Raw genomic sequence first — 12,480 nt, 5'->3', positions numbered from 1 at the left:
ATCAAACCAAGTCTGTATCCCTAATTATATAGATAGCAGTAGTATATAGTGATGGGGCAGGGGGAAATAAGACACAACCGTGTGGCTGTTCTCATAGAGAAGGTGAAAGGCCTTTCTGTGCTCTTGAAAATGCCTGTATTGGATATTGATATTCCCTAATGCTTAGAGCTGGAAATGCCTCTACATAAATATAGGAACTTGAGCACCTAGGTTTTTTCATGACTGGTCTCCTGAGGAGGCGGATGGGAGTAAGAATTGGAGAATCTGGACTCTTGTCAGCTGGGATGGGATGGGAAAATGGGCGGTAAAGGGTCTCACTGGGAAAATACTGGCATGGAATATTTGTAGTGAGTATTAACATTGACCGATGAGGCTGTACGGATGTTTTGTGCAGATTTAAGGAGGGACGAGAAATCAGGTCTGACCTCTGAAGAGGCTAGTGGATTGGTATTCTGTTCAGGTTAACACTGGTGATGTTAAACGTTTTTGGGGTTGTTTGGGTTTTTTTTAAACACCTTTTTTAATAAAATTTTATATTTAAGCTGATGCTTTTATGGCAATGCAGTATTTTTATTCATTTTAAGCTTTTCCTTCTCCCCCAGTGCTTTCATGCTTTAAAGAGCAAAGTGGAACAATGCTATCATTTTGGTGTACTACTTACACTTTGTCCACTTTTATGATTCTCTGAAGCCCTAATAATACTTCAGTAAGTACTTCATGTTAAATCATGCAGAAGCGAAGATGAGAAGCAGTTACATGCTGCATGCCAAATGAAAACTAATGCTGTGTGGGAGGATACAGCTAAAGTATGTGCTGTGAAACATGGCTGGCTAACGTTGTTTTGTCTCTTGGATCCTCTCCTCTTGAGCAGAGTGTACGTATTCCTGCTCTCTTCCCTCCTGCCCACAAACTCTTGGGCAACTTGGGTTAAGAGTAGGAGTGGTACAGCATAAGTGCAGTCTGACAAAAATACTCGTCTCCCACAGTTTCAGGGGCTCTGCGTTGTACCACTTGGTTTTACAAGAAATTCGGTAGTTGGTAAGTGTTGATTGTCAAAAGGATGGGTGAGAATTTGAGGAGGTGGAGCGCAGGTTTTATAAAAAGAAAAATGGGTTTATTAACTGCAGGTGTGTTACATGCTTTGGCGTAGGCATGTTTATGTAAAAGTAAATCTTACGCAATCAGTTACTGCACCACCACACTGCCTTTTTCTTAGAAAGGAGCAAGGGTAAAAGAAAGAAATGCAACAGATACAAAAATACAAAACAGTACATGGTGAACTTCTGCGAAGGCTTAATTGCTTTTTTTGTTGTTGTTGTTTTAAATAAACAAATGAATGTGGTCTGTTTTATTTGTATGGAAGGAACTTGTATGGACCATCATTGGGAGGAAAAATACGTATAAATGAAAAGAAAAACTTGGCTGAGTGATTATGACCTCTTCAAGCTCAGGAGTCTTGAAAACAAAGCATTTAGTTTGTGCTTTAAGAAACTTATTTACAAGAACACCAGCACTGTTTTCTCCTCTTCTGTCTTCCACTAGCAGAGTGGCAGAAAGTTATTTATTGAAATACCCATCAGCTGACATTTGCTAGGATTTCTGAAACAAGGCATCTGATTGAAAGATGCATAATACAACAAAGGTAAAGTTGAGTTTGGTGACAAAGCAGTCAAACTAACTTCTTACAGAGGTTTAATAGGAGATTGTTTGGATTCCTGTGGAGAGCTTGCAGATGGTTGCGAGTTTTGTTTGGAATTTTTCTAACAAGCAGGCCTTTTTTGTTTTGTTTTGTTTTGTTTAAATAAAGTAAAAAATCTGTTGTGATGTGGATGCTGATGGCTAGTAGGCTTGCTTTTCTTATGTATGTGCTGAGGACCCTTAAGCAGTAATCCAGGGGCCTTGAGGGATACTCAGATTACAAGTTGAAAACCATTGTTATAGATAATTAATTTCTTCCTTATGTTTCCTGCTTCAACAAGAAAATAATGTGGTAATTCTGTAGCACTGCTATCCCAAGATTTAGAGACAAACCTGACTAGTGTAACTCTGCATCTGCTTTTTGGTAGTACCTGTAACTTAAAGCCTTGAAACCAGGTTAATGGCATCATAGGAAGTCTCCTTACCCACGCACAGCACAGCTACAGCTGTGGCTAGAAGATAATTCCGTAGATGAATCCTGATTCTGGGTGACTTGCTTTAAAGTGTTAGCAACTAGCTTGTTGGACTGAAAGTATGCTTTGCAAAGTTTGTTCATCTTCTGCTTTATGGAAACATGATGAAAGTGGTGGTTAATAGCAATTATTATGTATGTGTTCGTACAGTATAAGCTACAGGAGTTCTTGGCATCAGAGCTGATGCGTGTTAATGGTCACATGCCATTTGGGTTTTATTAGAACAGAAAAAAATCTTGACAAACAGCCAGATCGATCACAATTTTGGATCCCAAGGAAAGGATGCCCTTCTTGGAACAGCTTAACAGTGAAGGAAAAATAAAAAGTCCTAACTTACTATATTCCCATTTTATGTCTCTTTCCTTATCTCGGTTCAAAGCCATGATTTGCACTTAATACTCTATGGAAACAGAGCAGGCTCACATACTTGTGTGTAGATCCAAGGCATTTGGGTGTTTACAGTGAAGTGTATTGCTACATCAGTGTGACCATATTATTCTACAAAATTCAAACTACCTCTGGTCAGACTGGCAATACACCTCTTAGGGAAGAGCTGCCAGAAGAGGTGACCTGAACATCTGTGTCTAGCCTCAAGAAGGAACACAAGCGCTGCATTTAATTCCCAGCAGTAAAAACATTCAACAAAACATTATTTATGTCATCCTTATATAAACTATCTATCTACTAAAGTGTACACACAGGGGAAAAAAAAAAAACCCTCATTTGACAACCTAGGAGAGGCTTGTTAATACCCTCGTGATAGATAATATTCATAGGAGTGGTGTTAAGAGAATGTGTCCCAGAAAAAAGTATGGTTTTAGGAAAAGACAATTGCTGGGGGGAAAAGCATCGTGCTGCATGGGGAAAAAAGAAATGCAGTCTCACAATAGCTAACCAGTGGGTGTTTATCATAAGCATATGGTCCAGTTCAAGTGACAGGAGCCTTGGTGGGAAAGTAGTATTGACCTCATGCACATATAACGATGGCTTGAGAAAAGTGTGTCCTTTGTTTGACTACAGAACTTAAGGCATTGTCATGCTGAGAAGTACTGCTGATCCTGAGATTTGAGCAAATGGGCTTTTAAACGTTGATGTTCTGTGCCTTTTTAAAAAAAACAAAACAACAGCCAAAACGCTGAGAAGATTTAAGCAAAAGACACACATTTAGCCATTTTCTGGATTCTTCCTCCCCTTTTCCCAAGGGTAGGGGAAATAAATAAATAATGAAAGTAACTGGAGCATTTGTAATAAAATTTGGTGTTTGAAAAATAATTTCCTTATCTCATTGAGGCAATTATTTTTACTCTTCGTGTCCATGCTCAAAGCAGTATACATTAAAAGATAAAACAAGCGTATCCTTCCATAAAGTTAGATGACATATGGAAGGTATAATACACTATCAAATAAGTATCGGCAGTGGTAAGTATGAATTATAATTGAGGCAGGAGCGACTTAATGAAGCTTGACTGTTGTAAACATATAAATGCTGCTTATGTGTGGGTGGCCACATGCAGCATGAACACCGATAGTTGTGGTGTCGTTAAAGGCCAGGTTACTTCAAAATAATCTGCTCAATTCATCCATGTATCCAACCTGATACCCGTTACTACGTATGTCATTTGCCTTGTTTCTCGCTTACCAGTGGTTCAGCTTTAAAATGCTCCCCTCGTTCTTTTTCCAGACTCCCTTTCGGTCTCCAGCAATGATGCCAGTCCTCCTGCTTCGGTAACATCACTTCAGCCCCACATGATCGGTGCCCAGAGCTCCCCGGGCCCCAAGCGCCCCGGCAACACCTTGAGAAAATGGCTTACCAGTCCTGTGAGGCGTCTTAGCAGTGGAAAAGCAGATGGGCACGTCAAAAAACTGGCCCACAAGCATAAGAAGAGCAGAGAGGTTCGTAAAAGTGCCGATGCAGGCTCTCAGAAGGACTCTGATGATAGTGCAGCGACTCCACAAGATGAAACTATTGAAGAGGTGGGTGTTCAGGGCAGCTTCCCGAGACTTGTTTTTATGTTTTGCAAAGAACTAAATGTCGTCAGGTGAACGTTGTCTCCTCTGTCCAGCAGTTGAGCAAAGGGGCATGTGCCATGTGCTCATTCTCGATGACTGCTGTGCTCTGCGTAAGTACTGTGCCAGGCACAGGTTGGGCAATTCTGCACTGAGAGTGTTAGTAAAGCTCTGTGGGGAAGGATCTCAGGTCGAAAAAGAGAAATGAGAGGGTAAAAAGTTGTTCTTTGGCTTTGCTCTCTTATCCCACTCAGGAAAGCAGCTTTGTGAGTAAAGGGTCTTCATGTTCTGGGAATAATCAGGTCCTTTTGTATTTCCTTTCCTTTCCTTGTTGATGGGTCAGGGAGAATACGGGGAGAGCTGCTTAACTGCTTAAAGCTGTATTTATACCTCGAGCAAGAGTTAGAGGGCAGAAAAATTACTGGCCCTTCGAGTCAAAAGGTAGTTACCATCGGTCAAATAGTAAACATGGCAGTTTTCACTGGAGGGAAGGAAATGGTGAACCGTTCCAGATTTTGCCACCAAGGACATCAACTGAAGGTTTCCCTTCCTCCCACAAACGTGCCCGTCCTTTTGAGTCTGGAACTCACGTATGAGCAAAGCCTCCCTCCAGTTAGGTGCAGACAGAGCCAAATTCTTTTCTGTTACAAACCTGTGGTTCAGGCTGAAATGAATGGCATCTTACTGCTCCAAGGGCACAGCCACTTGCATGCTGTACAGTTATTCCCTTTTACCAGGCTTGAATCTGACTAGCGGTTTTGGTAGTTATCGTACAGAAAAGTGGTCTCCGATGCCCAATTAGTTATTTAGTTGTTTTGGGTTTTTTTCTTGCTCCCAACATATTTTGCTGCAAGCTTTGGAACATCAGTGAAGTTATACAGTAAATGTAGGGAAAGAAAAGACTAGAGCCTTGGCAGCATGGTGAATTGGGAGATGTGGTTTGGGAAGGAATATTGGCCTCTGTCCTTGAATGTCAGGCTGTAGAAAAAGACCCTCCATGATGCAATTGTAGCATTGTTTTGGAAGTATCTGTTACTCTGCAGTTCTGTGAGTGAGGGAAAACCTAAGGCCAGTGCCTTAAAGTCAGGAAAAAACAATAACCATCTATGCTGTCTTCCGTTTAAGATAGTTAAATTATCCTGTGAGATCAGTTACGTTAAACTTTAGCTAATTGAAATCATAGTTCCTTGTGTGATTGGAAGGACTGTCTTTCAACACAACTGTAAAAATTATACAAGCAGTCTGCTCTCACTACTTTAAGGGGATAACTGACAAACTACTTCATGTTGTAATAGGGTTTTTTTAATATCCTTTACAAGTTTTGCTATGAGGGTTGATACTTTAGATACAAAGTTCTTGAGTTTCTAAGTTAGAGGAATGTGGCTCTTTATAGAACTGAACTTGGAAAGCAAGCGTGGCTTTGGTAACACTTCCCTGTAGTAAATTTCAAGCTGAACATCTTGCTCTCGGTATCTCAATCCATCTGCTTTTACCAAACACTGCAAACTATCTTTGGCATCTGCTTTTTTCGCCCTCTGTTGAGGAGTTGCACTCTGTTTGTAGGATCATCTTGACTTGTTGGGAGAGAGGTGAATCTACAGAACAGACTTGTTTAAGACAAGCTTGTGGGAACAAGCTTCATGCTGTTGAAGGTTAACAGAGCTTGAATGTCTTGATTTTATTTACAGAGAGGTCGGAACGAGGGGCTGAGCAGTGGCACTCTCTCCAAGTCATCCTCTTCAGGCATGCAGAGCTGCGGAGAGGAGGAAGGCGAAGAGGGAGCGGATGCTGTACCGCTTCCTCCTCCGATGGCAATTCAGCAACACAGTCTTCTCCAGCCCGACTCGCAGGATGACAAGGTAGGAGGAGAAAGCGGGGAAGGCTTCACGTGTTGAGAGAACCTCTCTTTGCACAAACCTTTCTTCTGTCTCCAAAAGTCTCTGCAATGTACATAATACAGCTTTATGGTAGACAGAAGCGGTCACTATGGCACTTTAGACAACATTAAAAGGGTTTTCTGTGGACAGAGTTAAATGCTTCTCTATTTTGAAAGCACAAGTGCAGAAATTTTTCTACTAGCCCTTTAAATGTGGAAAAGGGCAGCTTTGTGTGTTTGCAGGCCTATTTACATCTGTTTGACTGATGCCTTATTTAGTGATTAGAACGTAAGTGTTTTATAATCATACCTTTGGGTACTAAGGTTAAAATACTACATGCACGTAAAGTTTATCTGGAGAAATTAACAGTTATACATACCCTTTTTAGATCACAGGCTGTTCACTAAGCCCTACTATTTTGGATAGCCTCAGTTTAGGGGAAAAAAATTTCTATGTACATGCCTTAGCAGAAGGAGCTGTTCACATCAACTCTAAGGTGGTTTTTTTTCTTTTTTTTTTGGGGGGGGGGGGGGGGGTGCCCAAGAAAAATGTCTACTAAGAAGTTAATATCCAAATAAGGGTAATAATCCAGCTGCTTTTTACAAACAAAAGCATGTTAAAGTTCAGGGTAAGAATTTTACATCAGTGATGAAATTCTGCATGTAGATGGTAACTGCATGAAGGAGATCTTACTTGCATATTATCCATTCTTCTTTAATGTTACAATGTTCATACCTTGAGAGCGTTTAGTTCAATTTTCAGCCTGGATCAAACATTTAGGGGACAAGTATCAAGCCTGGAGATTGAGGTTTTTAGAATGGAAACAGTCTGGACTTGTGCAGCAAATATGCACATTACTGTTTTCTTCCCGTAATCTATAGCACTGAATATTGTTAGTGGATTTTGTAGCTGATTACTCACTGTTCTCAGTGATGCAAATGTTACTGATAACTTTGCCTGAACTTATTTATTTATGGGGTTTTTTTCTTCCTTTTAAAAACACTGCCTTTCAGTGGGGATCTCGTTCATCCCTGAAGCTATCATTTGCAGGATCAAAATCGCTGGCTCCCATGCTCTATGTGTATTTAATTCCTACGTGTTTTCTGAATTGAAAAAGTATAATATATGAGTTGGGGAGTTAATATATTGGGAAATATTCCTGAAACAAAACAAGCAAAACTAGGCCAACCTTTAGACCTGAGACAATATTTTGTTGCTAGAAAATAATAATCTCAGTTTGAGGCTTAGAAATAGAATAAGAATAATGTTGGTGAAAATATGTTAAAGTTCCTGCTGATAAGCTGCCATATTTGCATGTCCCTTCAGTGATATAAAAACTTGATATGCAAGTCTTATAAAAAGTTCATCAGGGAAGAATGGATTTTGCTTATATAGTTCTCTTTACACAGCAAGAAGAGTTATGTGAAGGGATATGCTTATAAGTTAGTGTCTGCTCACTTCTGTATTTCTGGTGCAAAGTCAGACCCTTACCACAGCAGAGTAAGAGGTTTGAGTAGCTTTCAATCCCCCATAAATTTTACTTTCACTTCTTAAGAGGTGAACATGCACCCACTGCAGTAAAAACATGTTGGACAGTTTGTAAAGTAGCTTAGATGACATTCTAGAGAAGACTCCCGAGAAGTTAAAATTCGGTAAAGTTAATATTATGCCATAATTTTTCAAAACGTCTAAATAGTGATTCTTCAGTGGTGCGTTGTTTTTGTGCAATATCTGTCCTACTGCATGGTGGGAGGCAAAAACGTCCCTTTGTGTGGCAGCCTGGGAGGTTGCGTGTGCCTCCCTGAAGTCCACACACCAAGACATACCACCAGTTTCCAGTACCTAAAGCAAACGCCTTATTGGAATGCAGAAGTGAGAAGCCAGAGCAAAGTTTTACCCAGCAGAAGTCAGTTGGCTCTATTGATGGAGTTACTGATTAATAAAAGGCTTGCCAAAAATTCCCGGTTGTCTGCCTTCTGGGTGGAGTCCTCCTTCACATTCCTGCCACACTTGGTGGTTTCTGGGGTTGCTCAGCTCCTCTGGATCCCAAGGAATGTCTCCTCCTTTCCGTGACCTCAGAGGCTTGGCTTTCATCCGTGCCTCACTGCAAGCATGTCTTCCTCTCCAGGGCTCCTGGTCTACACTCCGTGCTGGAAACTCCTTGCTTGCTGGGTTTCTCCCTCCCTCCCCAGCCCTCTGTGGGCTCCAGCAGCATCTCACACCCACGCGTGCTCGGTTGCTTCCTCCACCTTTCCTTGTTTTCTGGGCGAGGGATGTATTCTGCTCCCAGAGTACATCATCGGGAAGGTCAGCAAGCAGACTTCATCTGTGCAGCTCCTTCTTTTTCAGATAATATGCGATACAACCACACGAACTGGAAACCAACCAGTTCTGAAGTTTTTCCAACAGTCACACCCCATATACTCCCATAGAGCAATAACGGAGAGAAGGGACCTTGACCGGAGTCTGATTCCAACACTGCCAGTGTTTTGTAAGGCTAAGCTGAGCTCCGCATCCAAAGTGAAAACCCGCATACAAGCACAGCTTTGGAAAACCTGGTCAACAGTCAGGTGTCAGGAGCGTACGATTGCCTAAAAGGCACGTTAGCTGTGGGATTGCTCAGTTTTTGGTGCGCATGCGAACGTCATGCGCTAGGCCATGCTGATTTGTCTGATATCACTAAATAACACAACCATTTTCTCCCCTAAGAGCTCATCTGCACAGTGTGCATTCTTCTGTTCAGTAGAATCATTGCACACTTCATGGATTTGCATTTGATGGCAGTTTACAAGTTGTTTGCATTTAATTTTTGGATAAGCAGTATTAAAGTTTCAAGATCAGTTATGTTAATATGAAACTAATTATTTTTGCTTTTTGTTTTCTCTTTTTGTAAACTCTGATGCAGCTTTATGTTGACTTGTGTTCTGTCTCTGCTTTGGCCCAGTTCCCGTATCTTTCCATTTAAAGTTGTCTGTATTTCCTTTGCTTACCCAACCCCTGTTTTCCTTTCCGAATAAGGCGAATACAAGGCAAACGACCTAAAATCTGTATATTCTTTTTTTGCATTGACATATGGGGAGCCTTGTTAAACCCATGCTTGATTTGAGCAGAACCTCTTGTGTTAAGTCATTATACGTGCCATTTCTTTGTCCATTTTGTTGGAAATATTTGCGGGACAGCTTACCCTGTGCTACCTGATGTCCACTGTGCTGTTCATAATATGAAGTAAGGTTCATATTACACCCTGTTTCCACTTTCCAGTTATTTAATGATAAATGTAATATGCAAACAACTCTGTTTGCAAATTACTGAGGCTGAATTTAATGGCCCTCTCCCAGAATCCTTTACTGTGAACACCTTTTACCTTCAGTTGTATCTATAAACTGGCATTTTATAGCTTATGAGGCCAGAGATCTTCTGTGCTCTACACATACCATTGGGGAAAATGGATGGCCCAAGGAATGGTGAGCTCAATTTCCCCTCTGAATCTGGGCAATATACCCCAGCTCCTTTAGAAAAGTAAATGCCCCTGAGTTACTGGCGTATTTTTTCTTAGCTTAATGATGCTTCCTCCTTTATTTCAAGTCTTCTTGGTTCCTGTTACTGTTCTGCAGTTGTTGCTTTGTTTAACCAGCAATAAAATACGTTAACAAACTGTTTGTTGTCCATTGGGTCGGCTCAGGCGATTTTTATAGCTATTTGTCAAGCATTACCGTAATCAGCAAGATGAAGGATATCTCCTTGACTTCTGTCGCATGTAGGAACAGGAATTTTTATCCCAGCATTTAACTTCTGGGGGGTTACTTAAAATTTCCAATTCCAGTTGCCCAAGTTGGAAGGGATGATCTCAGTGTTCTATACACTGACAGTTATTGTCGGGTACCTTTGTCTGATAGAGAAGTGAAGGAAGTCTCTTGATCCTTGAGCAAGAACCAGCCTAACTCTGGGATTCTCCTTCCTTTGTGTCATTGCACAGACATCTTCTCGATTATTGGTGCGGCCGACCAGCTCCGAGACACCTAGTGCTGCAGAATTAGTCAGTGCAATTGAAGAGCTCGTCAAAAGTAAAATGGTGAGGCTGACTGGCAGATGCATGTGTTTAAAGAAGTTGTGTTTTCAAGTCCTGGCTTGCTATTCAAAGAAAAGCTATATGCGTTTGACTTGTAAAACTTGATGCCAGTTTCAAAAGTCACTTTCTGGGTTGGTGTATGGGTCGTTTTGTACACAGTAAGTAAAAGCACTTACTGAATAGGTAAATGGCTATGTAGAGAAGCAAAAAGCAATAAATAAGAGGGAGAGGAGGCGGCAGAAAATGTATGTCTTATTAGTAAAAAGAAAATGTCCTGTTAGTAAAAGGAATGCAAAGACCCAGGTTCTTAGCCCGACAGATCTTTATGAGAAGAATCCCTGAAACAAAATTTATAGCAAATCTTGCGAGGTTCAACAGTAAAGCAGATAGCCCTCACACAGAAACATTCATGCTATCTAGCTGCTCTTTAGGCAATGTGATAGTGAAGAAATAAGTAAGAGAGTAAAATGACTGTTTTGCATGTTAGTGCCTCCTTTCTTGCTTTTTAGTGTTTGCTAACAAATTAAGTAGGAGGAATTTGTGTCAGCTTTTTCAGTTTTTGTGTTTTAAAGTTTCTGTGTTTCTGAAGATGCTCATTGCCAAAGAATAGGGTGTATGGATAATTCCAGGGAGGCCCTCCTTCGTATTCAAAACCCAGCTTGACCCAGTCCTGGAAACACGGCTCTAGCTGACCCTGTTTGAGCAGGGAGATTGGACTATATGGTCTCAAGAGGTGTCTCAGCAATTCTGTGATTCCCTCAAAACCTTTAAGTCTGGCTTTTGCAGTATAGACCCTGCTGGGCTTAGCAGAAGTGTCACTGTGAAAACTAGAGAATCGCAGCATGGCAGCCCCATGTTACCAGAGGTTGATATTTCCCATGTTTGTTCTAAATTTAAGCAGCTTTGAATTCTAGAATGAGAAATTTTAATTTCTATTTTATATTTCCTCATTCAGAAAGACTTACACTTCACTGAATGTTACTGAATGAAAGAATTACTGCACTCTGTTAGATTATTAACTTTGCTTTTTACTTCTTTTGCACCAGAAGTGTGAATAAGAAGTAATCTATGGGAAAATTCAACACAGGCTTTTGTAAATGGAAGGTTTGATAGTCAATGTGTCTTTCAGGCAGCCTAGCAGTGCATATAACTTCATGATCCATGGATATAGTCCCTGGTGGAGATGTTCTCATTTTACAATTTTAGCCAAGGGTCAGCTTCCCTGGGTTTTTGGGCCAGTCGTATCATTATTGGGTTTTTGACTTTTTGTAGGGAAAGAAAAAAGATTGCAGCTGAACCCCACCCTGGTGAAGTAAATGTGTCTTGCATTAAAGGCTGTATCACATGCAAGGAAAATGTGATACATAACTGTAGCTTGATCCAAGATTATGGACTTGAATTAAAGAAGTCCAATAAATATTTCATAGAAGCTTGTTCGTGTTATTTCTCCATCTTTTATACAAACAGAAGCCTGTGGAGCCCATGCAAGGGAGACGGTATATCTGGCAGAAGAGACAGGGACTCTTTCCTAGGATCCAAACTGTCATGAAGCTCAAAAGCAACATTGACAGTGTAGAAGTCATTATTTTCTTCAATGAGTCAGTATTTTGGTTAGTTAATACAATAAACAAAATGTCTGACAAAGAATGCCACTTCTGTTGTGTTAAAAAATGTAACACCCAAAGAATCTCTTTTAAAGATGTCCTATGTATTGTTGAAAGTAACTTGCGTATGCCAGAACTGAAGTGTGACAAATATAATTTGATCCCTGACAATAAGCAAACATCTGTGTAGCTTCCACTATAGAAGTAGTTACATCCTGAGCAGCATAGTCTGACTTTTAGCCCTTGCTGCTCAAACGAACTGATTTCCTTTCCTGAGAAGAAAAGACTGACTTATCTCAAATGTGCTTCTTTAAGGTTAGGTTCTCTGTCCTGGAAAGCCAAGTTTTTGGCTGCTTTCCTGGAAGCTTGAGACCTCCTTTGCCAAGATACAATGCAATAATTGATCTCCCATAGGTTCCCATGTACAGCTGGATGTAAATGTGTCTTGTGGATAAAGGGGAAATAAATCATTGTTGCTGTCTGTCTTGAACACCTTCTCAGGCCCTGGAGGACCGTCCAAGTTCCTTGTTGGTAGATCAAGGTGACAGCAGCAGTCCATCCTTCAACCCTTCGGACAACTCCCTTCTCTCCTCCTCATCACCCATAGATGAGATGGAAGAAAGGAAATCCAGCTCCTTAAAAAGACGACAGTAAGACCATATTTTCACTCCATTTTTTACAGTGTTTTGAAGAGAGAAATGAAATGTTTAAAAAAAATGTCCATTTTGAACTGGCAGCAGAAGCTGTTAGTC

General features: G+C 40.7%; 1 protein-coding gene across 6 annotated transcripts in view; it reads left to right on the top strand.

Annotated features, from left to right (window-relative positions):
* The window catches only part of TRIO (trio Rho guanine nucleotide exchange factor), a 258,492-nt gene that overhangs the window by 219,270 nt on the left and 26,742 nt on the right, over positions 1-12,480 (top strand). For 5 of the 6 annotated variants that reach the window (XM_052781427.1, XM_052781440.1, XM_052781431.1 and 2 more), the window contains exons 35-38: positions 3,853-4,145; positions 5,867-6,037; positions 10,032-10,127; positions 12,230-12,378. In XM_052781427.1, the coding sequence (XP_052637387.1) occupies positions 3,853-4,145; positions 5,867-6,037; positions 10,032-10,127; positions 12,230-12,378 (709 nt within the window). Of the gene's footprint in view, positions 1-3,852; positions 4,146-5,866; positions 6,038-8,960; positions 9,502-10,031; positions 10,128-12,229; positions 12,379-12,480 lie in introns of those variants that run through there. The other variant, XM_052781465.1, reaches the window with a different exon arrangement.

The sequence above is a fragment of the Harpia harpyja genome, chromosome 1 (assembly GCF_026419915.1).
Source record: "Harpia harpyja isolate bHarHar1 chromosome 1, bHarHar1 primary haplotype, whole genome shotgun sequence".
Lineage (NCBI taxonomy): Eukaryota > Metazoa > Chordata > Aves > Accipitriformes > Accipitridae > Harpia > Harpia harpyja.
The sequence above is the reverse complement of the archived record's forward strand: the minus strand, read 5'-3'. Positions and strand labels throughout refer to the sequence as shown.